This window comes from Aspergillus stella-maris (assembly GCF_047715825.1).
Source record: "Aspergillus stella-maris strain CBS 113639 unplaced genomic scaffold BDV14scaffold_2, whole genome shotgun sequence".
NCBI classification, from domain to species: Eukaryota; Fungi; Ascomycota; class Eurotiomycetes; order Eurotiales; family Aspergillaceae; genus Aspergillus; species Aspergillus stella-maris.
The window spans coordinates 685382-708059 of NW_027396796.1; the positions used below are offsets into that span (position 1 = coordinate 685382).

Consider the following 22678-nt stretch of genomic DNA (forward strand, 5'->3'; position numbering starts at 1 on the left):
ACTTAAAGGCACGTGCACATTATACGATTCCTACAAGATAGTGACGAAACGGACTTTGTGCTATATGCTTATTCTGGAATTTATAAATCTTCATTTAGTCATATACCCATCAGATGCTATGTATACCTATTAACCCTCTGCCTCATAGGCGTTGGACTTGTGCTTGGGATCGAACTTGAAGTCCTTATGAGCTGGGCCGAGGAACATTTCACTGCAGCTGGTTAGCGGCTGTGGAACTTGTGATGGGATAAGAAACTTACCTGAGCTTGATCCAATCCTTGTAGCTGTTGCTAGCCATAAGTGTCTCCAAGTCGTTACGGCCGCGGTAGTAGGGAGGTCGATCGTTCATTCTCGGAGGGAGATGCTCGAGCAGCCCAATAGGCACGTAGCGACATGTAAAGCTCAACCATTCAAGCAAAAAGCGTCGAGTGGTGCCAATACCATACTCGTCCGATCCCCAACACTCCATACCGTATCTAGCAAACTTCTCAATGTAGCTTAAACGCTCAGAGGCCGATTTGTCGAGATACTGGCCTGCCTGAATTTCTTCAAAGAGCCAGGGCTTGACAAGAGCACCTCGGCCGATCATGACGCTGTCTACTCCGGCATGCTTGATGTGATTTTCATGGTCGAAGTGCGAGTAACAATCACCGTTTCCTAAGAACCATGTCTTCCCGCCGTTTGGCCGCATTCGCTCCTCAGGCTCACGGATAGTGTCAGTGATCTCATCGGACTTCTCGTTGAGACGCTTGATGAGAGCGGCAGTTTCGGAAATGTATTCCCAGTTGGCCTCTTTCGTGTATCGCTGTTGACGGCTTCGTCCGTGAAGCGTCACTGCCGCTACACCGGCGGGGCCACAGTTGAGGATGTTGGCCTCATGTCCTCCTAGAACAAGACGCTCAACCAGTTTCTGGGCGTTCGGGCTGTTATCTTTCGTTCCTGTGCGAATCTTGACTGTAATGGGAATCTGTTCAGAAACAGTGTTCATTCCACGAAGCATCTTCTCCAGCTTTGCTGGCATGTCGAGGAGCGCGGAACCAGAACCCTCCCGGTAGAGTAAATCAATAGGGCACCCGCAGTTTAGGTCGATCACGCGAAGGTTCGGAGTAAGAGCTGACAGCACCTCGGTGGCCTTCATAACATATCTATACTTGTTACCCGCAATTTGAGCACCAAACTTCATGTCCTTGGAGTTGTCGTAGCCTTGCACGACGCTCGCGCGCGAAGAAACAGTGGGAGGCAGGGCTTCCGATTCATGTGCCCGCATCAATGCCCACTCCGGCTTGTGGCCTTGGAACAAAGGCATACTGAGAGCCATCTCGGAGTACGTGAGTTGTGCGCCAAGCTCAACTGCAAGTCTTCTGAATGGCAGGTTTCCTTGCGTCGTGAGAGGCGCTAGAGCAGGTGTCTCCGGTCCAAAGTACAACCGTCTCTTCTCAGAGGGTAGGAATGGAGGCTCTGTATATGTCGCCCGCTGTTCCTCTTTCTCCTCTTTCTCCTTGCTCTCAGCATTGTCGGCTTGCTCGTCCTCCTTCTGACCGCGGCCATGCAGGTGCAGCTCCAGTTGTTTCGACACCTCGTCAATCCAATCACCGAGTTTATCGGCCCGCGGCGTCCCCCTCCGTCGTTTCGCGAGATCCGCCTTTTGCTCCATTGTAGTGTTGTTGATACAATTATCTTCATCCGCGATCGGAACAACTGACTGGGCCTTCTTCTTGCGCTCTTCATCCTCCACCAACACAAGCTCCTTCCTTCCATCAACGGTATCCCGCTCAATCATATGCGAGCCAACGAAGCGACACTTCCAGCCTGTGCTGCACTTGCCGCGGGCGTCAAAAACAGGACAGATGCCATTGAAGGTTGTAAGGTCCTCCCGCTTGTGCTGTTTCAAGTATACGCGTAGATCATGCTCGAAGCGACACTTCTCGCCGAATTGACATTCTTCGGGCGAGAATTCGGAGGCGTAAGTCCTGCTAGCACAAAGCCCCTTTGCGTCCTTTGACGACCCGAATGAGCGGTTCTTGTTCTGACCCTTGGTCTTCTGCTTCTTCCCTTTCTTCTCGTTATCGCGATCGTCGTAGGCGGCTGCTTCGGCGGCATCGTCGGCATTGGTGCTCGCAGTCAGGATGTACTTGGGCTTTTCGATAAGGAACCTAGTTTGCGGTCAGTATAGGTGCATGCGTTACCTTTGAGTTTGGGATGCATACTCTGCCTTGATGGGAGCGACACCCTTCTTTCTGTCGGTGGTCTGCCCGTTCTGTTGTTCTGAAGGTGCGGGTTCCTCCAATCTAGCCTTCTTCATGGGCGGTTCCTCGCTCTTATCGGCGCCGTTGGTGAGGTCTGGTTTGACGGGCTCAGCCTCGAGATTTTGGGGACCCATGTTGTCCATATTGAAAGAATGACAGCCCTTCTTGCTCTGACTACTTTCAATGAGTGAAAGGAACCGACTGACGGCAGGTTTGATCTCGCCGCGGCGTTCTTCCTCGCGATTGCGGCGGACAATTTCTGAAGCCCCACTGAGATCTGTTTGCTATGTTTGCAGTCAGATGTGGCGCATGTGGCGGGCTCAATTCTCCGCGTGGCACCGATCCAGTAACTCGCGTGTGGACTACTTGCGAGCCGAGGCTGGATGTACGGAGTACACAGTAGCTGAAGATGGCCAGGTCCATTGTGGCAAATTAGTATCTGTGCTTGTTGACAGGAGTCTGTTGTGGTTTGTTGATGTTCACCATCACTGACTCGTGTATACTGTTGAAGACGGGGTATGCGGAAGAACCCCTTCACGCTAAGGACAATCTTATGACTTTGGTAGATACAGTAGCGTCGAGCCAAGCGCTAACAATACTACTTTCCCCCGGTTCATCCCATTGTCGGGCTAATGGTATTATACCGCTAGTCTACGGCCTTGTCTCAGCCAAATAATTGAGGTGGGATGGTGTTGTCGAATAATCTAGGGCATGAGGTTCGCAGCATTTGCCCTTCACGATGCTCTTGTTTGGGAAAGTTGGAAGAGATGTCGTTCGTTAATACCAACGTCAAGAACCACAACGTAGCGGGCCCAAATCTCCAACGTGCTCTGAGGAGCCAGGACGCGTACTCGTGTAGGTGATTATTTTACCCAACTCGGTACAAGCGGTGATAGATCAATGGAGAACCGCTCCATGAATGGGATCATGCGCCTTACCTTTGGGTCTCTACCAATTGCGGATACGGGGCATCTCCTTGATCCAACTCCGTGAATCAGTAAGGCTGGATCTTTGGCCCTCTATTGTGCCCATCAGCCCCCAAATAGGCTGTCGCGTGCACGCTATACCAGAGGATCGGATGACGGAGAAAGTCCGTATCTTGATCGCACTGAGACGGGGTTCTTCAGGGGCTGTCCATGTTGAGACTGACCGCTACTACTAGCAGTATCGCCCAAGTTCAGGTGGACTAGGTGAGTTGCCAGAGGTAACCAACAAATAAGCCAAAAATGAAGCGGCATGGCAGCCAAGGAGTGAGGGACGACCCTACTTACCCCTCCATTTCCAACAGTGTCCGCGCGATCCCTGATAAGACCGTGGGGGATAGCCGCAGGATCATGTTGCATGTTGGAGATGAGGAATGCAGGGCCAACTTGAAGAGCCCAGGGAGATTTGCGGTTGGACCCGCGCTTGACGATCAATAATCAGAGTATAATAACGGACACCACAGTTCGCGGTGAATAATGTTCTGGTTGACATTAGGACCCAAAAATTCGTCGGGAGTCCGGGCTTCAGAGGCCATAGAAAGCTGTATGAAACGCCGAGTATCCGTTACCTAATAATACGCCAAGTGTGGTCTAGCGGTATAATGGACGAGCTAAGGACTTTCTGGAAGCTCACTAGAGGCCCGGCTAGGGAGGAAGGCAGATGGATGGCTCCACCCCTTGGTGCAGTTCCCAGACTTTCCCATGTCATCGTCTATACATCATTACTCACGTATGCTCGACGTAAGTGACTTTGTTGCATCCGTAGGCTGTGTCTCGACCTCCGTGCTGCTTTCAGGAAAGCCAGCTTGTATGACTGCAGCCTGAGAATGACTCACAAGTTACTAGAAAATAGCTTCTAGATTCAAAAGGACTCTAACTTTCTGTCTGGTGAAGCTATTCAGAGGGCGGTGGAAGCAGAGTTACGGTAATGCCGATGTAATCAGGAATACACTGCCTGGCAGACCCCAACCGGCTTAGTGTTTCGAGTCGTCCTAACTTAACCATTGTAATAATTTCCGTCCGTCACCAACACCACCTGCACCTCGTCTTCGTACTTCTTCCTCAAGTTTCTTGTCGCTGAGGCGCCCGGTGCGAATACCATCTTGTCTACCCATCACTTCTGCCATCGCCGGCGCTGCTTCTCCCTATTCTCCCTCGACCCGTCACAGAGACTAGGCGGATGATCTGATACGTCCCGCCACCTCCCGAATTCGTCACAGTTCCGCATCAAGCGGGACGTTATCCGAGGGTGGAAGGTGGACTTTCGCTCAGCAGCTACCTGCGTGCTCGTTGATGAGACATAGACCCTCCTCTCATCTTCTTCGCCTCCTTCAACTCTCTCGAGCTCCTCACCCTTTCTACATTCATCGCCTCACTCCCCGGCCTCCGTTCGCTGTCGCAGCTTCGCTCCTGCCTTGGCTTGCTGTTGCGCGGATCGGATAGGTAACAAGATCTCGGATCTGTCGTAACCTCGACCTTCAACGACCTTCAATAACTGCGCTTCAACACCGACCTTATCTTTACTCGATAACACACTCCCTCGACTTATTCTACCAGCGACTCCTTTACTTCAAACACCACTGGCAGATCACCATGAATAATACATCTACTCCTATCGATATCGCCACTCGGCAGACCTCTGTCTCCCCCCCGGGACAGCAGGCGTCGAACCTGACATCAGCTCTACGCGGTGCAGGTAACACCGAACGCACCGGCAGCATATCCCATGCCAACGGTGTTCCGATTAACATGTACAAGGCCTCGGCCCCCCGTAAAGATTCCATAGGTGCAGCCACCGCGCAATGGGGGAATGGCACCAAACCGATCTCGATGTCTGGCTCAAACAGAGCCCAGCAGCGCCGGGAATCATTAGCCGGAAGTTTGGTGGGTGGAATGAGCTGGGGTGGCATTTCTGTTGGCAGTTGGATTCGCGATGAGTATGTCTGCCATAACTCCTACAACTGCTCTCTTGACAAATACTGATTGAATCTACCTGCAGCATCATTATGGCCGGCACATCTCCTTTTACAACCTTTCAGTCGCCCTCATTTCACTCGTCATCTTATCTCCCGAAACTCGAAGCGAACTTTATGCGCGACTTCTCTTGCTGCGGTGAGACTCTGCCGACACTCCATGACCTGCTACAACACTACGAAGAGGCGCACGCCACAAAATCGGGCCATCGTCCAAGCCAGGTGGATAACCGCGCAGCTCTCGCCGCCGCCGCGATGTCGCAGCAGAGCCAACAAAACAACAATCAAAACCGGGGCTTGCAGCCGGACCGGACTCTGGACATGCAACGAAAGATGAACCATTCGCATACGCCGCAACAGCACTCCGATATGGATACGATCGATGACATGGAATTGGACGATGCCATGGACGATGTTGATTCGACGTCACATTTCTTCAACCCCCAAGCTCCGAGTCAAGGAGGATTCGGGACCCCGAACCGTCAAGCTCCCAATCTCAATCTATCGATGCTCCCCAGCCATCAAGGCTTCAAAGGGTCGCAGCCTGGAACGCCGGTCGCATCCGCTCGCCCGCTCTCTTTGCAAAATAATCCTACCGTTTCCTCCGTCAACACCCCTACTCTCATGCCAAATCCTCTACAAAACTCGCAGTTCCGCGGCACACCCGATTCGTCGACTCCAGGAACACCTGCAGAGCTTGACGACAGCATGATTGGTCCATTTGGCGAGCTGTCTATGCAAAACCCAATGCTGCAGGGGCAGCCGCAGTTTTCGAGATTCACCGGGAATGACATGGTGGATCTGTGTATTGACGAGCCCGCGAAACGACTCTTTAGCCCCACTGGCGGTATCAACCAATCTAACGCACACTTCAAACTCAGTGGAGCGCAATACGGCCCAAACAGCGACATTGCAAGGCGGATACGCGAACAGCAACTATTGGCGGGTGTTCCTGACACCACAACCATCCTACCCAACGAGGAGCCTAAGCCTTATAGGTGTCCAGTCATTGGCTGTGAGAAGGCATACAAGAATCAGAACGGCTTGAAATACCACAAAGCTGTAAGTATTATCAGATATTAGAAGTATTCGCGATTTACTGACTCTTTCTAGCACGGCCACAACAATCAGCAATTGCACGACAATGCCGATGGCACATTCTCGATTGTTAATCCCGAAACCTCCGCTCCCTACCCTGGAACTCTCGGCATGGAGAAAGAGAAGCCTTATCGCTGTGAGGTCTGCGGCAAGCGCTATAAGAACTTGAACGGGCTCAAGTACCACAAGTCACATTCACCTCCGTGCAACCCAGACTTCCAGCTTGCTGCCGCTCGCAGTCTCAACTACGGCGGTGGAGTTATGCAAGGACAGAACATCAATGTCGCCGGGGCTGGCCTACCTGGCATTGGTGAAGAAGGTCTCCTGTAGACTGGAAACAAGACCTTTCTTTGCCTTTCCTGTTTCGTTCTGATTCCATGAAATATACGGCCTCATTGCGCATCATACGATTTAACGACCGGCTTTCTGGTTTGGAGTTCATTTGATATGATTGACCGACAGAGAAGATTTCTTATCGATTGGCGCTCTGGGTCTGATGATACCCTCAAAGACTTCCGAAGATCTACAACGGTTCTCGGTGTTTATAGAACAGATTTTCTGATTCTACCTTACGTTTTTACTTTTTTTCGACTCTATCTCACCTCTTGGCTTCCTCCGCTCGACCTCGCAGCTATCTTCAAATGCTACGAATCACCTCAATCCTAGACCCCTGCAAATTATTCGAGTTTAGAGAGTTTCTGTCACGCACCCTGAAATTCGTGTCAGGAAATTATCACAAGCTCCTATCTCCGAAACACACAAGCGACAATGAATTAGGCTCCAGAGCTGGCTCGATCCTTGGGTTTAGGCGTTCTTACTACATCTCCTACATGGACAAGAAACGGAGGACATTCAAGGAGATTGGACTGGTGTTTTCGTGGCGCCTTTGGATATCTGTCTCAGATAGACTTTGTCAATTTGGGTTTGGCTAATACTGCTTGGATACTTGTCTCCATGGAGTGGCTTTTGTCGTTATCGCTGTTATCGTGGTGTACTGGTTTGTTTGTATTCTATTACGGGTGTTCTTTTCTCCTTTGCTTTGATAGATTGGGTTTGTTTTCTTCATTTTTATTAGGTCTCCGTCTGGCTATCGTCGTAATTCCCATCTTTCTTTTCCTTTCTCTTTCCTCACTCTTTGTTGCTTGCTCAGGTATGCTTCGGTTCGGCGTGGTTACTACAGATCAGAAAAGTTCTTGAAAAATGGTTTGAACCGTTTAGTACCTGCTTATCAGCTATATTCAGATTCGCGCATCTTGACTTTATTGCCCTTGATCAACTACTTGTATTAATGTAGTAACGGTGTTCTGGAAGTTCCTGCCTATGCTCGCATTAGAGCAGTAGATTTGAACCCGGCATATTGCATCTCCCTCCGAAAAGTTAAAACTAGCCCATTACACCCCTTATTGTAATATGACATACTCAGCACTGAGGGGAATAGTAGACGGAGTAAGTAGACTCTCGCTTGGACAGACCACATAGGTCTGAACCTCTCGCTCGATTAAGCAAAGGACAAGGAAGAGAAGAGAAGATAGAACGAGGATATCTCATCAGATAGTTGTAATTCGATTTGGTTTCTTAGCTTGGTACTTGACCTGACTATAGGTCGATACGTAAAGTGATCTAGAACGAAGGAAAACGTGGCGAGAAGAAAGAAACAAGAGTGACAATCCGCCCTGCAGCGCCGTCCACAAAACTAGCTTGGAAGAGAAAAAGGAGATTCAACGCAATAAACTTGAAGCGGCGAAAGAATTCGGGAAGGTATATGATTTGTAATGAACATCCTGGTGTTAATTCTCTCGTCTTTGGTATTTCGTATTTCGTGATGAACTCATTGAAAAAGTAAAGTAAATCAAAATCATTATGCCGAGCATCTGGGAAAGGTCATGAGGGTAGTTCGGTTATTTCTGAGGCAGGGTAAGGTGAATAAAAAAGGAAGAGGGGATGGTTTTTACACGTTGCAAGGGTATGGATTGCACGAAATAAGAGGCAGTCTATTCACCACTCGAACTCGCCTTGGCCTTTGTGGAAGACGTATCTGTAGATAAAGTCAGTAAAGTGTAAATTGTAGAGCAGGAGAGATTGGCGAAACATACTCCTTGTTTCCAGTGGTCAAAATGCCATCCTTCAATGTACACTTCCACTTGTTCTTGACGCGTTGAACCTTATCATATGTGCAAAGCATGACCTGCCCAACAGCATCATCGTCATCCTCGTCCTGGGCAACCAGGTCGTCGGGGTCATCAAGATCAGAGTTGATGGCGTCCTCATCGTCTTCCTCCTTAGTATCATCGCCTCCAGGACCATCAAACTGAGCCTTGGAAAACAGACCAGCAGAGGCAGATAGCGACTTCTTCGGTTGAGCTTCACGCTCATCCAGGGGTACCATCAGACCACCTCCTTCGAGGTTCAGCATACGTTGTCGGAGATGGTCCCGAAGCACTGTGTCGCCCTCGCCGCCGTCGCGTTCAGCAGCCTCACGTCTACGCGCGACCTCTGCTTTCCATTCGGACAGCGGATCTCCGGACACCCCATCAGTTTGTGCATTGCTGACGGATGGGTGCGGTACGGGATAGCCTGGTTCTTGCTTAATGCGAGGCTGCTGCTGTTGCTGACCGTTGGGCATTTGCTGCATGCTAGGAGGACGAGGCAGCCCCATGAGCGGTTGCCCCTGGGCTTGCATCTGGCTGATAGAGTTGGTGGCCGCTGCTCCATATCTTTGTTGGATTGCAAGTGTCGCACGTTCGCGCGCTGATTGGGCTTGAGCATTGGGTGGGACACCCACCATATGGCTCATAGGCGGTAATGAAGAGTGGCTGTTGAGGCCCGGTTCTGTCTTGATATGCGGTGATTGTCCCATGGGGTTATTGACTCCAGCTTGAGTTGGCGCGTGGAGGGGAGGGCCACTCGGGGGCATGGATTGTGGATGAGGCACATGTTGCGGGTGTTGTGACTGGGGGTGCTGTGGATATGGTTGTTGGGGTGGGATATGTTGCTGTTGATGTACTGGAGGTTGAGGAGGGCGAGGGGCGTTGGATGGAACTGTAGCTGCAGGAGGGAGGACCTGCTGGTTCTGAGGTTGAGCTGGGGTCTGGACTGGGGGCGGGTCCCAAGGGAAGTGAGCGACACCGAGGGAGGAGAGTTTCTTTTGCCAGCTCTGCGGGAAAGTCAGCCACAACAGGATAAAATACAAGAAACGAGCATCTAGGATGGTAAAGAGGCAGCGACAGAGGTGTGACCATGACGAGTGGTGACTGTGACTAGACGGAGGGGAAGCGCAGAGGGCAGGTGAGTGGCTTGGCGGGCCTGAGGCGGGTATAAAAGAGGTCTAAAAGCAGGCGCTGCCCCAAAGTTCGCAACACCGCTTCCAGCCTCCCGCACCTCTCGCCCTCCCCCCGCTTTCCAGCCCAACCCCAGCCTTGTCAAGGAGTTCCATCTCGTCCCATCAGTATGGATGGGAATATGGTATTTCTTACCTTTCGCAGATCTAAAAGCGTTTGCTGGTCGACTCCGCTTTCCTCGAAATCCACCTGAGATGAATCGCACACCTCCTGGATGACTCGCTCGAACACCGTGCCCTGTGAGACGTCCTTTTTAGCCAACAACGCATATAAACAATAACGATAGCTATCGATGGAAACCCTCGATGTCTACCGCTGATCCGGTAATGTGTTCAGAGGGCACTTACCACCAGCTGGTTCGACATGATGCCTGGTCAAGACAGGGGGATTGAAACGGCTTATTGTCGGACTTAGAGGACAGCAGAAGGGTCTCTGAATTGTTTCTCGCTCACTTTCTAACGAAGAAGGTAAAGGAAAAGGTAAGGCAAAAGAAGAAACCTATGAAGCGGTGAACGTTCGACTTTATCACGGAGTAGCCTCTCGTCGCAGCGGTCGGCGATCACGGGCTTGAGGTATGATGCGGCCGGAGTTCGAAATCCCGTTCTCTATATCTTATTCCAAGCACCTGCTCGTAGAAAGCGTCACCACAGGCAAAGCGCAGCGTATATTCAGAGTTGTAGAAACCCCTTGTAAACGGCGTGGACCGGAGACGGCAAGGGAACGGAAGGAGAGCGATCGACGGTGTTGGTAGAGAGTGAGGTCGATGTTGCCGGGCGAAATCCGCCTCTCCTCCAGTTCGATGACTCAGCAGCCTAGCGCCACTCTTATAAATACTCGAGCCTCATTCATTGTTCCTTCTCCATTTCCAGGGTTTCTTTGTGGAGTCTACTTATCCTCACAATTCTCTCACTTCACAAGCTCATCACGATGCTTGGCTACAAAGCTGACAATTGACTCTGACACCAATCTGCTTCAACTAGCCTAGCTCACGTCAACTCAATCTTAATGTCGAAACTATTGGGGGCCAAATAGCGCCTAGACTTATGCTGCCTAGGTATGCCTAGGTAGCTAGCTCGTACTAGACAGACGAGTAAGAGCATAACCCCGACAGCCCTGACAATGTAGTTCAATCGCTTAACAGCTTCGATCACCGACCTGAATACTATTAAATGTAGTCTTACCCCCAATACCAGTCCCAGTTCTCAATTCTAGAGCCAATCCCTATCTACTCCGTACATTGCATCTTCATAATCACATCATGTCAACCCTTTCTCCAACCCTAACAATCTACCGCGGCTCCCTCGCCCCAGGAGCATACGTCTGGTCTCCCTTTGTCACAAAGCTCGAAGCCAGACTACGCTTCGCTGGCGTCCCATATAAAGCCGACGCAGGGAGTATCCGCGCCGCGCCAAGGAGGAAGATCCCCTATGCTGAAATCAAGAGCGACGATAATGGCACAAGCGATGTGACGACGATGGGCGACTCCACGCTTATAACCCGGCACTTGATCGAGAATGGCGTCCTTTCATCGTTGAACGATAACTTGTCGACTGAGGACCGAGCACACGATCTGGCGATTCGCGCTCTCTTAGAGGATAAGACCTTTTTCTATAATGTACCACCTGCCTGCCCGCCCACCCATCCCACCTAGACGCGCATTTCAAAGATCAGTTAATGACCCGAATGAATATCTAGACCCGCGAACGCTGGACAGAAAACTATTATACGATGCGCGACACCGTCCTAGCTGCAACCCCCTACCCCATTCGCGTATTCGTTGCCAGCATGCTATACAGAAATATCGTTGCGGGATTATACACGCAGGGCACGGGTCGGTATACACCTGAGGAAGTCCAAACATTCCGCGTCGAGGCGTGGGAGGCTGTGAGTGATTTGCTTGTTGCTGCGAGGAAGAAATCAAAGAATGAGAATGGGCAGCCGTTCTGGGTGCTTGGTGGTGAGGGGCCGACGGAGGCGGATGCAAGTGTTTTCGGGTTTGTGGTTTCGGTGTTGGTTTGCAAAGCGTATGTTCTTCATCACCCTTTCCATTCAATAACTTAAAGGGAGGGTATACTAACGGGTTTGTGCAGGGGACCGAAGACGAAAGAGGTGGTCAAGAGGTTCCCGGTGGTGTTGGAGTACGCGAGGAGGATCCACGATGCTTATTTCCCGGATTATGAGTTGTGGGAGGAGTAGTCGAGATAGCTTCAATATTTACTACTACTGCGGTGAAGTATTCAAAGAGTATGCGATGTGATTCGAAACTTCTACCATACAATGTACTTCAACATAAATGGAACGCCCTTTAACGCCTTCAATGTCCTCCAGAACTCCAGGTCCCAGACCCAAAACCGAAACCAAACCCCAAATTAGAGAAGTAATAACAGGCTTGCCAAAAACCTATACAACAATAAAGCAGGGTGGATATCTTGTCTACCGGATAGTCATCGACTTGGTCATCTGGGCTTTGCTGCCAACGCCGCCTTCGCGCGACGCAGCCGCGCTGGTGCCGGGCTTGCGCTCGAAAATCTTCCAGAACTTCAAGCTCTCGTCTGCAGCAGCGGTAGCAAGAAGCTGGCCATCAGGACTGAGAGTGCTGTGCAGAACACGGGTCTCGTGAGCAGGGATCTCGACGTTGCGGACGAGGGTAGGGTAGCTCCAGATGCTGAGCGAGTTATCGGGGAAACCGCTGGAGCTGACGATCTCGCGGTAATGGTTGCTCCACCGGAGACTGGTGACCTGAGAACCAGTGTCGATACTGTTGGTGCGGGCGCCCGTCGTGGTGTTCCAGAAGTGGATGTGGCGATCGTAAGAACCACCGCCAGTGGCGAGGAGGTTGAGTTGCCAAGGGCACCAGCTCAGAGCCTTGACGGCAGCGCGGTGGTTGGTCTTTGTGAATTTGGGGGCGCTCAGAGATCTAGCATCCCAGATGTTGACAAGGTTGTCGTTACCGCCGGTAGCAAGTTGAGCACCGTCAGAACGCCATTCAAGACCACAGACTTCAGAGGTGTGCGAGACCAGCTCGGCGACCTTATGCTGCGCGATGCGGACGTCGTGGTTGAAAACGAGACCGCTGCGGGCTCCGGTGGAGAGAGTGTGCTTGGACCAGCCCATGACACCAACGCGAGATTCGTGGCCGAACATACTGCGGAGCTTGGTACCCTCTTCAACGTCCCAGATCTGGACTTCACCTGTGCCGAGACCGACACCAACGTAGGCGCCGTCACCGCTCCATTTCACACTGCTAATGTATGTGTCTGGAGAGGTCTCGAGCAAGGTGCTGACGGTTCCTGAATCGGCAGACCAGACGTATACGTTCCGCTCAAGACCGATCGCAACTTGGTTGCCTGAGCTCCAGTCTAGCAGGTTGAGGTAGTAGTCGTCGAGAAGCCCAGGGGCATCCAGGACACGCTCTGGAGCAGTCTGGACTCGTCGGCGGAATTGAGCCGAGTTGGACTTGTTGGGCTTAAGGGGGCGGTTGTATTGAGCTCGCAGGTCAATGGGCTTGGATGACTCTGGGGGCGGGGGCTTGAAAGCGAGGATTCTGGTGTTCAAGTTGACACCGCAGGCGTTCGCTAATGAAGACTCATAAGCAACAGCATCAGGGGCAGGCTTTGTGTAAGAACTTGAGCTCTCCTCGTCATCAAGGCCAAGGTTCTCCAGAGCCGCAGTGAGGTCCTCGTCGGTTCCGCGACCACCAATGTCAAATGCGCTGGCCGCGTTCGCCAGTACGCTTGATCCCTTATCACTGCTGCTGGTCTTTGGTCGCTGGCTTTCTTCAGGCTTGGCTGCACCGGCAGTTACTAGACCCTCGCTTGCACTGCGGTTGGGAATGAAACGGTCTCCAGCGTTGTGTGTAATGCGGACGGTCGTCTTGCCTGCCCTCGAGCGAGTCGAAACTTCTTTGCGGGCCCTCTCCTTTGACGGTGTCTGACCAGACGAAGGGCCAGTACCGGTCAACGACCAATCTGATACACCGAGCTCGAGGTGCTTAGGCGACTTGCGGGTGCGGGCAATATTGGATTTGGGAGATTCGCGGTAGGTGGTGCGGGAGCTGGTGGCCCAGGAGCTGGTGGCACGAGAGGCACGAGTAACGGATGACTTTGCGAAGTATGAAGAGAGGTTGCCGCCGTAGACAGAGCGACCGTGCTCTTTTGTCGTCTCCGATTCCTGGCGGGGAGGTGTGAAAGGAGAGGAGTTGTTGGAGGCGATGCTGTCCCTCCGGCCGCGGGGCGACGGGGTGAGGGGAATGCGACCACCAGCCATCTTGGTCGAGAAGATCCCAGTGTGGGTCTTCACTGGTGTAGATACCAGAGGAGTAGCCATGCTGAAGATGAAGCTACAGAGCGCTTAAACACAGAAATGTAAGGGACTTTTGAGTGAAGCTTCAGTTGTCGAGGTCACTCCAACCATGCGCTGGAGGGTAACCGAAGACAAGAGCAGCTAAGATGCGGCAATATGCAATGCAGGGAAAACCAATCGAGGTTATAGAGAATGCAAATTAAAGCAGATAGCAGCAGAAGGGGGTGAGGGATGAGTTCAGGAGGAGGAGAGGGAGAGGGAATGACGCCCAGGGGAATAAATACCAGCGTAGAATATAGATCGTTCAGTTCTCCCATGGCAACCGTTACTGGAGGTACAGAAGGCGCTAGCCCTGTTGTGGTTAGATTGCACATGACGTGAGGCTCTTCCCCTTTTGGGTGCCGATCTGTCTTGGCGCTCTCTCCCTTCTCCGACCGTCGGCCTTCCCCGACATGCCACTTGATACATCGTCAGTAACACCGAACTCAACATTTGGCAAGATGGGAACATCGTGCGGTCAAACCTACTCTCATCATTAAATCACTTTTCCAGCCCAGTGTTACTGGTCTCTCCCCTACCTCCTACGTCACTCGTCCAGCCAGTAATGGCACTTCTCCCGCTATCAATCCCCACACTACCCCAGTGCGATAACCAGCATACATTGAGCCAGTGATTCAAGCCTGTTGAATCCCGCCGATACTCCGGGCCCTCCGACAGCCTGCCCAGGCATTCAAATACCTTCACATTCGCTTCAGTACAGCGGCGCCACCTCGTGGTCGATCATTCGATGGCAGCGATCGCCCCCACCCCGGACCAGCAGTCCCTCCCTCAGAGCTCTTTCCTGATGCCCGCAAGTTCGAATGGTTGTCGGCGTGGAAGTGCGGACTCTCGGCCCAACATACAGAGAGTTCAAGGCCATGTCCCTGCGTGCCTGGTTAATGCTTCGGTGACTTACTGCGGCAATGATCACATCTACGCATTTGGCGGGTTTGATCAATACACAGACGAAGGTTTGCAAGCTTTGGTAAACTGTTCAATGCCAATGCGTGGGCTAACCGAATACTTTCCACAGTATATAATCACGTCTTAAGGCTAGACTTGAAAACATTGCGATGGCATTTGGTGGATAACTACGGAGACATTCCCGGTGTTCGCATGGGTAAGTCAAGTATACCCCAGACCCAGCAACTGTGCTCGACCGCATATATCTTCTTTCGACGAGTACTAAATATATTACATTGTAATAGGTCACACTGCCAGTCTCTATCAAGGAACCAAGCTGATCATATTTGGTGGAGAAAACGAGCACGGGGTATACTTATCGGATGTTGTAATCTTTGACGTTCCTACCTCCACTTGGGCACAACCTGAGATTCGCGGACAAACACCACGAGGACGGGCTCGCCATGCTGCAGTTATACATGAGGATAAATTATTTATACTGGGCGGCTCCGAACACAACGGCGTCCTCGATGACATGTGCTATCTGGATCTCAAAACCTGGACATGGTCTCGGTCCTGGAAATTCACGGCTCGCTTCGATCACCTTGCGTGGATCTGGGGTGGTCGACTTTGGGTCTTTGGTGGACTCGATCCAGACATGGAACGGACAACAGATATTTGGTGGTTAGATCTGCAGGCTATACCGGCTCCGGGGATGCAAGATTCGCAAGGTACCATGGACTCCCCCGTCAGAATGAACACAATAACTCATGGCGTAGACAACAATCTGTACAGTAGCACAACGCAGCAGCTTCCTGGCCGGTCCGGAAGCTATCCCGCAAACTCCGCAAGTGTACAGGTACGAAATGCCGGGCGAAGAAAATCCATTGCCCCAGGACCCATCTCTTGTCATCATTTCATATCAGGCCCGAATGTGCCGTCTCTATTCTCTGGTACTCATTTCCAGGCATTCGCCTCTGGAGTTTTGCTTGATCTTATTACGCCTTCGGAAATGACGCGCCTGCCTCATTGTAACCTGTCTTCCTTGGAGCTCGATTCCTTGCGATGGCAAAGACTAGTCGATGGACAGGAAATCTTCAAGCCTGGGTATCGCTGGCACTACTTCACTGTGAATAGCAGCGGCACTAAGGCATGGCTGCTCGGATGCAATTTAGACGTCGGTAACACCCCTGGAAATGGCGATGATAATCACATGTCAGGCATTCTTTGCATTGACTTGGAAAGGTACGGATTGCTTGGAAATGAGATGTCGGCCCTATCTCCCGACCCTCGAAGAGCGACTGTCTCTGGAAGAACAAACCAGGGGCCGCTCTCGAGCTTAGGAGCAGACTTCTCTACCGCGTTTGACCAACCTCCTGAGTCAGGGAGTGCAGCTGATTTTACGATAACCGCTAATGCAGATGACTATGTGTATGCTGATGAAAGTACTGAAGACGGATCATTGGCGCAACCAGCCGCAGCGTTCCTCTCCCCTGACGCAGCCACGTCGCCGCCAATTCACGTGCACAAGCTCATCTTGCAGCTGAGGTGGCCGCATTTCAAGCGTCTGTACTCGGCGCAAATGGCCGAATATCACACGAATCGGATGCATATACCAGAGCCCTATTCTGTCGTTCGTGCATTCCTTTACTATCTATACACGGATAGCATCGCCGGCCACCCGGAGTACTGTGCTGATATCATCGACGTCGCGGGGATGCTGGTCATGGCGAATCTATATGACTTGCCCCGCTTACGGTTGCTATGTGTCAATCGCTTAGGGCGCGAGTTGGATGTGGAAAATGCAGCTATCATATGGGACAGGGCAGGGCGGACGAATGAGGAATGGCTTATGAGGCGAGCTGCCCAGTTTTGTCTCAACCATTGGGGACGGATCGTTCGGACCGACGGTTTCAAATCCCTCAGCAGGCAAAGCCTAATCGATTTATGCGAAGTGGTGGACATGGAGGGTCGGATCATTGTAGGGCCAGAGCTAGAACTTGCCGGAACGCTGGGAGCATGCGATGGTCTCGGCAGTGGCCGTGACTCGAAACGGTCGCAGGTGACCCTCAACGGTGTAGCCTTTGACGATGATGAAGTAGAAGCAGATGAGATGGACGGTGTCGAGGAGATCTGAATAGCTTCAAGGAGACGCAGGAAGCGCGTTGCTCAGTTGCTCAGTTGCTCAGTCGTTTCATGTCTTTTCATTCTTGTATTGCATTTATGGAAAGGATGGTGTTGGTCGGAGTATCAAGGTCTACGCGGAGTTCCGGAGAAACAGCATCCTAGGCTCAAGAGCAGGACGATTGCACGATTGTACGTACTTTAAGACATCTATGGGGCAATCTAAACGCATATTTGCATGATTTTATTCTTGGCCATCATCTCTTAGGGCATCCGCCTGTTGCCCGGCCTCATCAACTACGACAGTGAAACTATCCCCATTCGGACACGGCGACCACCCCGTCCAGCCGCCACAGCCCAAGTTTCTAGGCCTCGCCAGGCACACGATCTAGTTGGCCCAGAGCCTCGTCTGGCCATCCTCGCGTGTTTCCAACAGATCAGCAGTTGTGTTTCACCTCCCGCCGCCCGATGCAGTTCGGCGCCTCCGCCGTCTACTATGCGGAACCCAGGACTCGGGGGCTCCTTGACCGACGGGGAAAGCAAGATGGATCTGCGAGGATTTAAATATTCCCGTGCTTCGGGACCTTTTTAGATCTGGTCTCCATCGCCGGTGCGCTTCAACTTCTTCTTTTTTGTTTGTCCTCGCAGCCATTGTTGTCCGGACTCTCAACATTCGCGACAGTGACGACGTCATGGGTTCTGTTGATCCCCCACACCTCCCTGCCGACTTCGTTTGGGGATTCGCGACTGCCAGGTAATTTGCCCTTATTTTGAGATTAGACATTTGATTGACCTGAGCTTCTTCTTCTCATAGCTACCAAATTGAAGGCGCGGTCGACGAAGACGGTCGTGGTCCCTCAATCTGGGATACCTTCTGCAAGAAACCCGGCAAGATTGCTGGCGGAGCCAACGGTGACGTTGCTTGCGATTCATACCACCGTACTCATGAAGACATTGAGCTTTTGAAAGAGTGCAAGTCCCAGGCTTATCGCTTCTCCATCTCCTGGTGAGTGTTGTTCACTCTCAGCAACAAACCAACTCTGATTTATTGTCACCTTCAGGTCCCGCGTCATTCCCCTCGGAGGCCGTAATGACCCAGTCAACGAGAAAGGGCTTCAATTCTACGTCAGATTCGTCGACGACTTACTAGCTGCTGGTATCACACCACTAGTAACCCTCTTCCACTGGGATCTCCCCGACGAGCTAGACAAGCGGTATGGCGGCTTGCTGAACAAAGAGGAATTCGTCGCCGACTACGCCCGTTACGCTCGTGTCATTTTTGAGGCTCTGAGCCCGAAGGTTAAATACTGGATTACCTTCAATGAGCCATGGTGCAGCAGTGTTCTTGGCTACAACGTTGGCCAGTTCGCGCCTGGTAGGACCAGTAATCGCGAACGAAACCCTGAGGGAGACGGCTCCACGGAACCTTGGATTGTCGGGCATAACCTTCTTGTTGCACATGGTACGGCTGTTAAGATTTACCGGGAGGAGTTTAAGGGGCGTGAGGGTGGTGAAATCGGTATTACTCTTAATGGTAGGTCATGTCTTCATCCGCATTCTACGATTAGAATCTAACAAGACAAGGCGACTGGGCCGAGCCCTGGGACCCCGAGAACCCTGCGGACGTTGAAGCAGCTCCCCGCAAGATAGAATTTGCCATCTCCTGGTTTGCGGACCCCATCTACTTCGGTCACTATCCTGAAAGCATGGTTAAGCAGCTGGGCGACCGTCTTCCAGAATGGACACCTGAAGATATCGCCCTTGTTCAGGGAAGCAACGACTTCTACGGCATGAACCACTACTGTGCGAACTATATCCGCGCGAAGACAGGCGAGCCAGACCCCACAGATATTGCGGGCAACCTCGAGCTCCTCCTCCAGAACAAGGCTGGCGAATGGGTTGGGCCCGAGACACAGTCGCCTTGGCTGAGGCCATCCGCTATCGGATTCCGCAAGCTCCTGAAATGGCTCAGTGACCGGTACGGACGACCGAAGATCTATGTCACTGAGAACGGAACTAGTCTCAAGGGCGAGAACGACTTGCCTCTTGAGCAGTTGTTGAAGGACGACTTCCGAGTGAAGTACTTCGAGGACTATGTCAAGGCCATGGCGGAGGCTTACACACACGACAACGTCAATGTTAGGGCGTACATGGCTTGGAGTCTGATGGAGTGAGTCCTTGTCCTTTCCCTATTTGCAGAAGAACATTACTGACATCACTAGCAACTTTGAATGGGCCGAAGGCTACGAGACCCGCTTCGGCGTAACATTTGTCGACTATGAAAACGACCAGAAGAGGTACCCCAAGTCGAGCGCGAAGGCCATGCCGGAAATCTTCGCGAAGTACATCGAGAAGGCGTAGAGTCGGATGTATCTGTTTTGAATTAGTACCATCTAGATTGGCTAGGCATATATTATGAATGAATGATTGTTCTGTTTCTACACCTCATACCATATTCAGCATAAGATTTCGGACCAATTCTTGGGGAACCGCGCTTCAACAGCCCATAAGCTGCAAGGTAGCTCAGGGCGAGGACGCTGTGCGCCTGAAGTTGCTAAGAATGCCACATTGGGAAGGTGCGTCCACCTGCAGGTGCCCGGACCAGCGCACACCGTAGGAGCAACCATCTAGTACCTTCCTCAGAGGACGGGACATCATCGCACCTTCCTTGAAGTAAGAACTCAGGAGGGAAGGTGCGATGAATATGGTCGCACTTGCCTTTTATGGTGGAGGGCACACAGCGCACCGAAGGAAGGCGCGAAGGACTCGTACCTTCCCTCTGAGTACGGGCGCAACATAAGGAAGGAACGATGGACCTCATCAGGTCGCACCTGTCTTCTCAAGCGCTGTGAATTTCTCGGTCATGGAAGGAGCGATGGACTCGTGCCTTCCCTACGAGGCTGGATTTCATCTAGGAAGGAGCAATGGGCGAGGGCTAGGTCCCGCCTGCCTAATTGGATGGAGTAATTCTCGCAACCGAGGAAGGAGCAATGGACGTCGTGCCTTCCTTGCGAGTATATGATCATTTTAAGGAAGTCACGACGGTGCACCGTGCAGTCATCGTTAGATGGAAGGAGCGTGGGTCGCACCTGCATTCTGTGTGTGTAAGGGCTGAAGCACAGCGAGGGAAGGTGCGACGAGACGGACTCGTGCCTTCCCTGTGAGTATGGATCAAACGTTGGGAAGGAACGATGGGCCTCGGGCACCTACACGGGGTCGCGCCTGCTATTTCAAGGGCGGAGCGGCTTCTTGAAGTTGACCTTCGTGAATCTGTTCTATTATCGAGAGTAAGCTGTATGCTAAAGGTAGCTCGCTAATATGCAACATCTATCCATCCATCACTATCAAAGAAGTCATGTCTGTAGCAATTCTCGAAATATGGCGCGGCCATCAGAGCGCATATCTGAAGTGCTTCGACTCCATATCCGTCATATCCTTGAACCCGTCCAACACAGCCAACTCCTGCCTATTCACGCTCTCATCAACACTCATCTTCCGCTCCCGCCTGACATTCTCAATCTTCATAGCGAAGTAAGCCACGCCGGCCGCAATAATCATTCCCGCGTAACAAACCAGCAGCCCTGTCAAAGCAGAGTAGTACCGCGGTGCCTCGCGTGAGAAGAAGATGTTACTGCCGGCAACATTCCCGCCTGCATAGACGGTGAACCAAATTCCGTTTGCGATGGAGCGCTTCGTGTGACCTGCTACATTTGTGGAGAGAATGTTCCAGGAGACGATCACTGGCGCTCCGATGATGTACTGCAGCCATGTGCAGCCGACGAGTGTCCAGCGGTGATCGATGTCTGTGAAGCGGATGCCTAGTAGTCCGCCGAAAGGGATCAGGCAAACAACTGCGAGGACGATGCAGCGGGAGTCGCGGACGTATGTAGATATAAGACCGCAAATTGGTACGACGACGGCCTCAATGGCACCGGTGGGGAGTTGGAGGAGCGTAGCGTAGATTCCTGAGAAGCCGTATCCTTTGATCAAGGAGGATGAGAAGTTCGAAACTCCGCCGTTGATCACGCCGCAGGCGATTCCCATAAGGAAGACACAGTGGACCTTGACGTCGTACAGGAGTTCATACGCCTGCTTAAACTTATACTGTTTCGTCTTGACACCGATCATGTTCTCCGATACACGCTGGACAGCGACGATACGTTGGCGGTGGGTGAGAAATTTGGCGGAGGCGGGGGAGTCGGGAATCAGCCAGAGGAAGAGAAAGCCTGTTACGAGGTTCAGGAGGCCGATGACAAGGAAGATAAGTTGCCAGCTGTGTAGGGAGGTGTTGTGAACGTGACCGAGACCAAAGCCGAGTAGGGCTCCGACCATTGTTGCCATTCCATTTGCGGAGAGCCAGATTGCCATGCGGAGGGGTTGCTCGGAGCGTTTGTAGAACATGGATGTGAAGCTCATCACTACTCTTATTAGCGTAGTAAGAATGAGATAGAGGTGCTGAACGTACTGCAAGGACTGACACCTGCTTCAGCCATGCCCAGGATAAATCTCAAGACAAGCATTCCGGCGTAGTTCTTCGCGCCAACGTGGGCAATCACCAATCCAGCCCAGATAATGAGCACAGTTCCCATATACTTGGCGAGCGGCAGTCGCTGGATGAGAAGAGCTGATGGGATGGCGAATGCGAGGTATCCAAAGTTGAAGATGGCCGCAACCCATGAGTACCTTTGGCCTTCTAGGCCGAGGTCGGGAATTAATGTATAAGCGGATGCATAGTTCAGCGAGAGCTTGTCTATCGGGTTGTTAGTCAACAAGCTCCATAATATAGGTAATGGGTTCCAAGCTCACCTAAGAATTGCACACAGTATGTCAAATAGATCTGGCCATCCCGTCAGTTGAGATCATTCCCGATGGAAGTAGAGATAGCGTACTATAGGCATGACCCGCCTGTCAAGAATCTTGCGCACTTCAGCACCTTCGATCTCTAGTTCCTCGGGCGATATTCGCTCTGCTTCAGCAAAAAGCTGGGCACCGATATCTTGGACTTCTCCAGTAGCGAGCTCATTTTTCTCTGTGGCGGGCTCATTCCTCGCCTCGACCTTCATGTCCTTGATGTCGGCCATTGTGTCGCAACAGTTGACGAAATCAAGCCAAGAGAGCCGGGTATTGAAGGCGAGTACTTCCTGCGAACAATTATGTTAGGAAAGCTGGTATTTATACCGTCATGTCGACCATGCGCGCAAAGCAAGGACCTTATCAACGGGCAACTGATAGAGGGATGTATAAGGAAGGCGCGTTATCTATGAGCTGGTTATCTCTTGGCTGTCAATCATTGCTGCAATCTCGCCGCTTTTATCGCAGAGGGTGGCGCTTGCATTTATCAAGATTATCTTTGACCTCGTTGTCTTTTGGCCAATGAATTTGTCGTTTGTTGGTCGACTCCAACTCTCTGGAGTAGTTCATGGAACCACCCGCTGGATGCACACTCCACTTGGAGTAGCTGGGGGAGCTCAGCAGGCTTATAATTCGTAAAATGTAAGTAGCCCCCTCTGTCAGCTTCTCTCGTGCGACTATCAAAAGTGGGGAGGTTGTCTATGCCATTGATAGCCGTCTTGGAGGAATCGGAGCATCCGATGAACCAAGTATTGCTAAGTCCACCGCGATTTCCTATATCGAGATCGAAAATCTCGACGTCATTCATTATGTTTCCCGGC

The 22678-nt window shown here is 51.8% G+C and overlaps 8 protein-coding genes across 8 annotated transcripts; 4 read left to right on the forward strand and 4 right to left on the reverse strand.

Annotated features, from left to right (window-relative positions):
* Positions 1 to 53: 53 nt before the first annotated feature.
* Positions 54 to 2553, reverse strand: dus3 (tRNA dihydrouridine synthase DUS3). Its single transcript, XM_073767016.1, has 3 exons — positions 2208 to 2553; positions 261 to 2153; positions 54 to 211 (listed from the first exon to the last, which is right to left on the reverse strand). Exons 1-3 carry the CDS (start codon positions 2387 to 2389, stop codon positions 130 to 132), a joined length of 2157 nt encoding a protein of 718 aa, XP_073633421.1. The 5' UTR covers positions 2390 to 2553; the 3' UTR covers positions 54 to 129.
* Positions 2554 to 4618: 2065 nt separating this feature from the next.
* Positions 4619 to 6786, forward strand: BDV14DRAFT_44148 (zinc-coordinating transcription factor SFP1). The gene is made up of 3 exons (XM_073776774.1): positions 4619 to 5166; positions 5229 to 6264; positions 6316 to 6786. Exons 1-3 carry the CDS (start codon positions 4823 to 4825, stop codon positions 6628 to 6630), a joined length of 1695 nt encoding a protein of 564 aa, XP_073633422.1. The 5' UTR covers positions 4619 to 4822; the 3' UTR covers positions 6631 to 6786.
* Positions 6787 to 7848: 1062 nt separating this feature from the next.
* BDV14DRAFT_163313 (transcription initiation factor IIA large subunit) lies at positions 7849 to 10500 on the reverse strand. Its single transcript, XM_073767017.1, has 4 exons — positions 9986 to 10500; positions 9774 to 9875; positions 8394 to 9454; positions 7849 to 8335 (listed from the first exon to the last, which is right to left on the reverse strand). Exons 1-4 carry the CDS (start codon positions 10001 to 10003, stop codon positions 8296 to 8298), a joined length of 1221 nt encoding a protein of 406 aa, XP_073633423.1. The 5' UTR covers positions 10004 to 10500; the 3' UTR covers positions 7849 to 8295.
* Positions 10501 to 10760: 260 nt separating this feature from the next.
* BDV14DRAFT_44176 (glutathione S-transferase family protein) lies at positions 10761 to 11953 on the forward strand. Its single transcript, XM_073776775.1, has 3 exons — positions 10761 to 11253; positions 11334 to 11662; positions 11729 to 11953. The coding sequence occupies exons 1-3, from the start codon at positions 10897 to 10899 to the stop codon at positions 11832 to 11834; spliced, it is 792 nt and encodes a 263-aa protein (XP_073633424.1). The 5' UTR covers positions 10761 to 10896; the 3' UTR covers positions 11835 to 11953.
* Positions 11812 to 14170, reverse strand: BDV14DRAFT_163317 (WD40 repeat domain-containing protein). The gene has a single exon (XM_073767018.1). It carries the CDS (start codon positions 13962 to 13964, stop codon positions 12072 to 12074), a length of 1893 nt encoding a protein of 630 aa, XP_073633425.1. The 5' UTR covers positions 13965 to 14170; the 3' UTR covers positions 11812 to 12071.
* A 217-nt stretch (positions 14171 to 14387) lies between these two features.
* Positions 14388 to 17338, forward strand: BDV14DRAFT_44182 (Kelch motif domain protein). Its single transcript, XM_073776776.1, has 3 exons — positions 14388 to 14950; positions 15013 to 15099; positions 15188 to 17338. The coding sequence occupies exons 1-3, from the start codon at positions 14728 to 14730 to the stop codon at positions 17017 to 17019; spliced, it is 2142 nt and encodes a 713-aa protein (XP_073633426.1). The 5' UTR covers positions 14388 to 14727; the 3' UTR covers positions 17020 to 17338.
* Positions 17339 to 17345: 7 nt separating this feature from the next.
* Positions 17346 to 19575, forward strand: BDV14DRAFT_163321 (glycoside hydrolase family 1 protein). The gene is made up of 5 exons (XM_073767019.1): positions 17346 to 17760; positions 17821 to 18012; positions 18068 to 18540; positions 18591 to 19176; positions 19229 to 19575. Exons 1-5 carry the CDS (start codon positions 17699 to 17701, stop codon positions 19365 to 19367), a joined length of 1452 nt encoding a protein of 483 aa, XP_073633427.1. The 5' UTR covers positions 17346 to 17698; the 3' UTR covers positions 19368 to 19575.
* A 695-nt stretch (positions 19576 to 20270) lies between these two features.
* BDV14DRAFT_44209 (putative MFS allantoate transporter) lies at positions 20271 to 22322 on the reverse strand. The gene is made up of 4 exons (XM_073776777.1): positions 21896 to 22322; positions 21813 to 21843; positions 21472 to 21756; positions 20271 to 21424 (listed from the first exon to the last, which is right to left on the reverse strand). Exons 1-4 carry the CDS (start codon positions 22085 to 22087, stop codon positions 20397 to 20399), a joined length of 1536 nt encoding a protein of 511 aa, XP_073633428.1. The 5' UTR covers positions 22088 to 22322; the 3' UTR covers positions 20271 to 20396.
* Between the last annotated feature and the right edge of the window lie 356 nt (positions 22323 to 22678).

Excerpts from the sequence above, each read along its gene's own strand:
- BDV14DRAFT_163317 (XM_073767018.1), bottom strand. The coding sequence starts at position 13,964 with ATGGCTACTCCTCTGGTATCTACACCAGTGAAGACCCACACTGGGATC.
- BDV14DRAFT_163313 (XM_073767017.1), bottom strand. Across the intron at positions 9,455-9,773 it reads CGCTTTTAGATCTGCGAAAG|AGCTGGCAAAAGAAACTCTC; the intron begins GTAAGAAATACC and ends ACTTTCCCGCAG. Across the intron at positions 8,336-8,393 it reads TTGACCACTGGAAACAAGGA|ATACGTCTTCCACAAAGGCC; the intron begins GTATGTTTCGCC and ends CTTTATCTACAG.
- dus3 (XM_073767016.1), bottom strand. The coding sequence starts at position 2,389 with ATGGACAACATGGGTCCCCAAAATCTCGAGGCTGAGCCCGTCAAACCA. Across the intron at positions 2,154-2,207 it reads GTCGCTCCCATCAAGGCAGA|GTTCCTTATCGAAAAGCCCA; the intron begins GTATGCATCCCA and ends ACCGCAAACTAG. Across the intron at positions 212-260 it reads AAGGATTGGATCAAGCTCAG|TGAAATGTTCCTCGGCCCAG; the intron begins GTAAGTTTCTTA and ends AACCAGCTGCAG.
- BDV14DRAFT_163321 (XM_073767019.1), top strand. The coding sequence starts at position 17,699 with ATGGGTTCTGTTGATCCCCCACACCTCCCTGCCGACTTCGTTTGGGGA. Across the intron at positions 17,761-17,820 it reads TGGGGATTCGCGACTGCCAG|CTACCAAATTGAAGGCGCGG; the intron begins GTAATTTGCCCT and ends TTCTTCTCATAG. Across the intron at positions 19,177-19,228 it reads ATGGCTTGGAGTCTGATGGA|CAACTTTGAATGGGCCGAAG; the intron begins GTGAGTCCTTGT and ends TGACATCACTAG.
- BDV14DRAFT_44209 (XM_073776777.1), bottom strand. The coding sequence starts at position 22,087 with ATGGCCGACATCAAGGACATGAAGGTCGAGGCGAGGAATGAGCCCGCC. Across the intron at positions 21,757-21,812 it reads ATACTGTGTGCAATTCTTAG|ACAAGCTCTCGCTGAACTAT; the intron begins GTGAGCTTGGAA and ends ACAACCCGATAG. Across the intron at positions 21,425-21,471 it reads AGCAGGTGTCAGTCCTTGCA|TGATGAGCTTCACATCCATG; the intron begins GTACGTTCAGCA and ends TAATAAGAGTAG.
- BDV14DRAFT_44148 (XM_073776774.1), top strand. The coding sequence starts at position 4,823 with ATGAATAATACATCTACTCCTATCGATATCGCCACTCGGCAGACCTCT. Across the intron at positions 5,167-5,228 it reads GGCAGTTGGATTCGCGATGA|CATCATTATGGCCGGCACAT; the intron begins GTATGTCTGCCA and ends ATCTACCTGCAG. Across the intron at positions 6,265-6,315 it reads GCTTGAAATACCACAAAGCT|CACGGCCACAACAATCAGCA; the intron begins GTAAGTATTATC and ends GACTCTTTCTAG.
- BDV14DRAFT_44182 (XM_073776776.1), top strand. The coding sequence starts at position 14,728 with ATGGCAGCGATCGCCCCCACCCCGGACCAGCAGTCCCTCCCTCAGAGC. Across the intron at positions 14,951-15,012 it reads TGATCAATACACAGACGAAG|TATATAATCACGTCTTAAGG; the intron begins GTTTGCAAGCTT and ends TACTTTCCACAG. Across the intron at positions 15,100-15,187 it reads CATTCCCGGTGTTCGCATGG|GTCACACTGCCAGTCTCTAT; the intron begins GTAAGTCAAGTA and ends ACATTGTAATAG.
- BDV14DRAFT_44176 (XM_073776775.1), top strand. The coding sequence starts at position 10,897 with ATGTCAACCCTTTCTCCAACCCTAACAATCTACCGCGGCTCCCTCGCC. Across the intron at positions 11,254-11,333 it reads ATAAGACCTTTTTCTATAAT|ACCCGCGAACGCTGGACAGA; the intron begins GTACCACCTGCC and ends ATGAATATCTAG. Across the intron at positions 11,663-11,728 it reads TCGGTGTTGGTTTGCAAAGC|GGGACCGAAGACGAAAGAGG; the intron begins GTATGTTCTTCA and ends GGGTTTGTGCAG.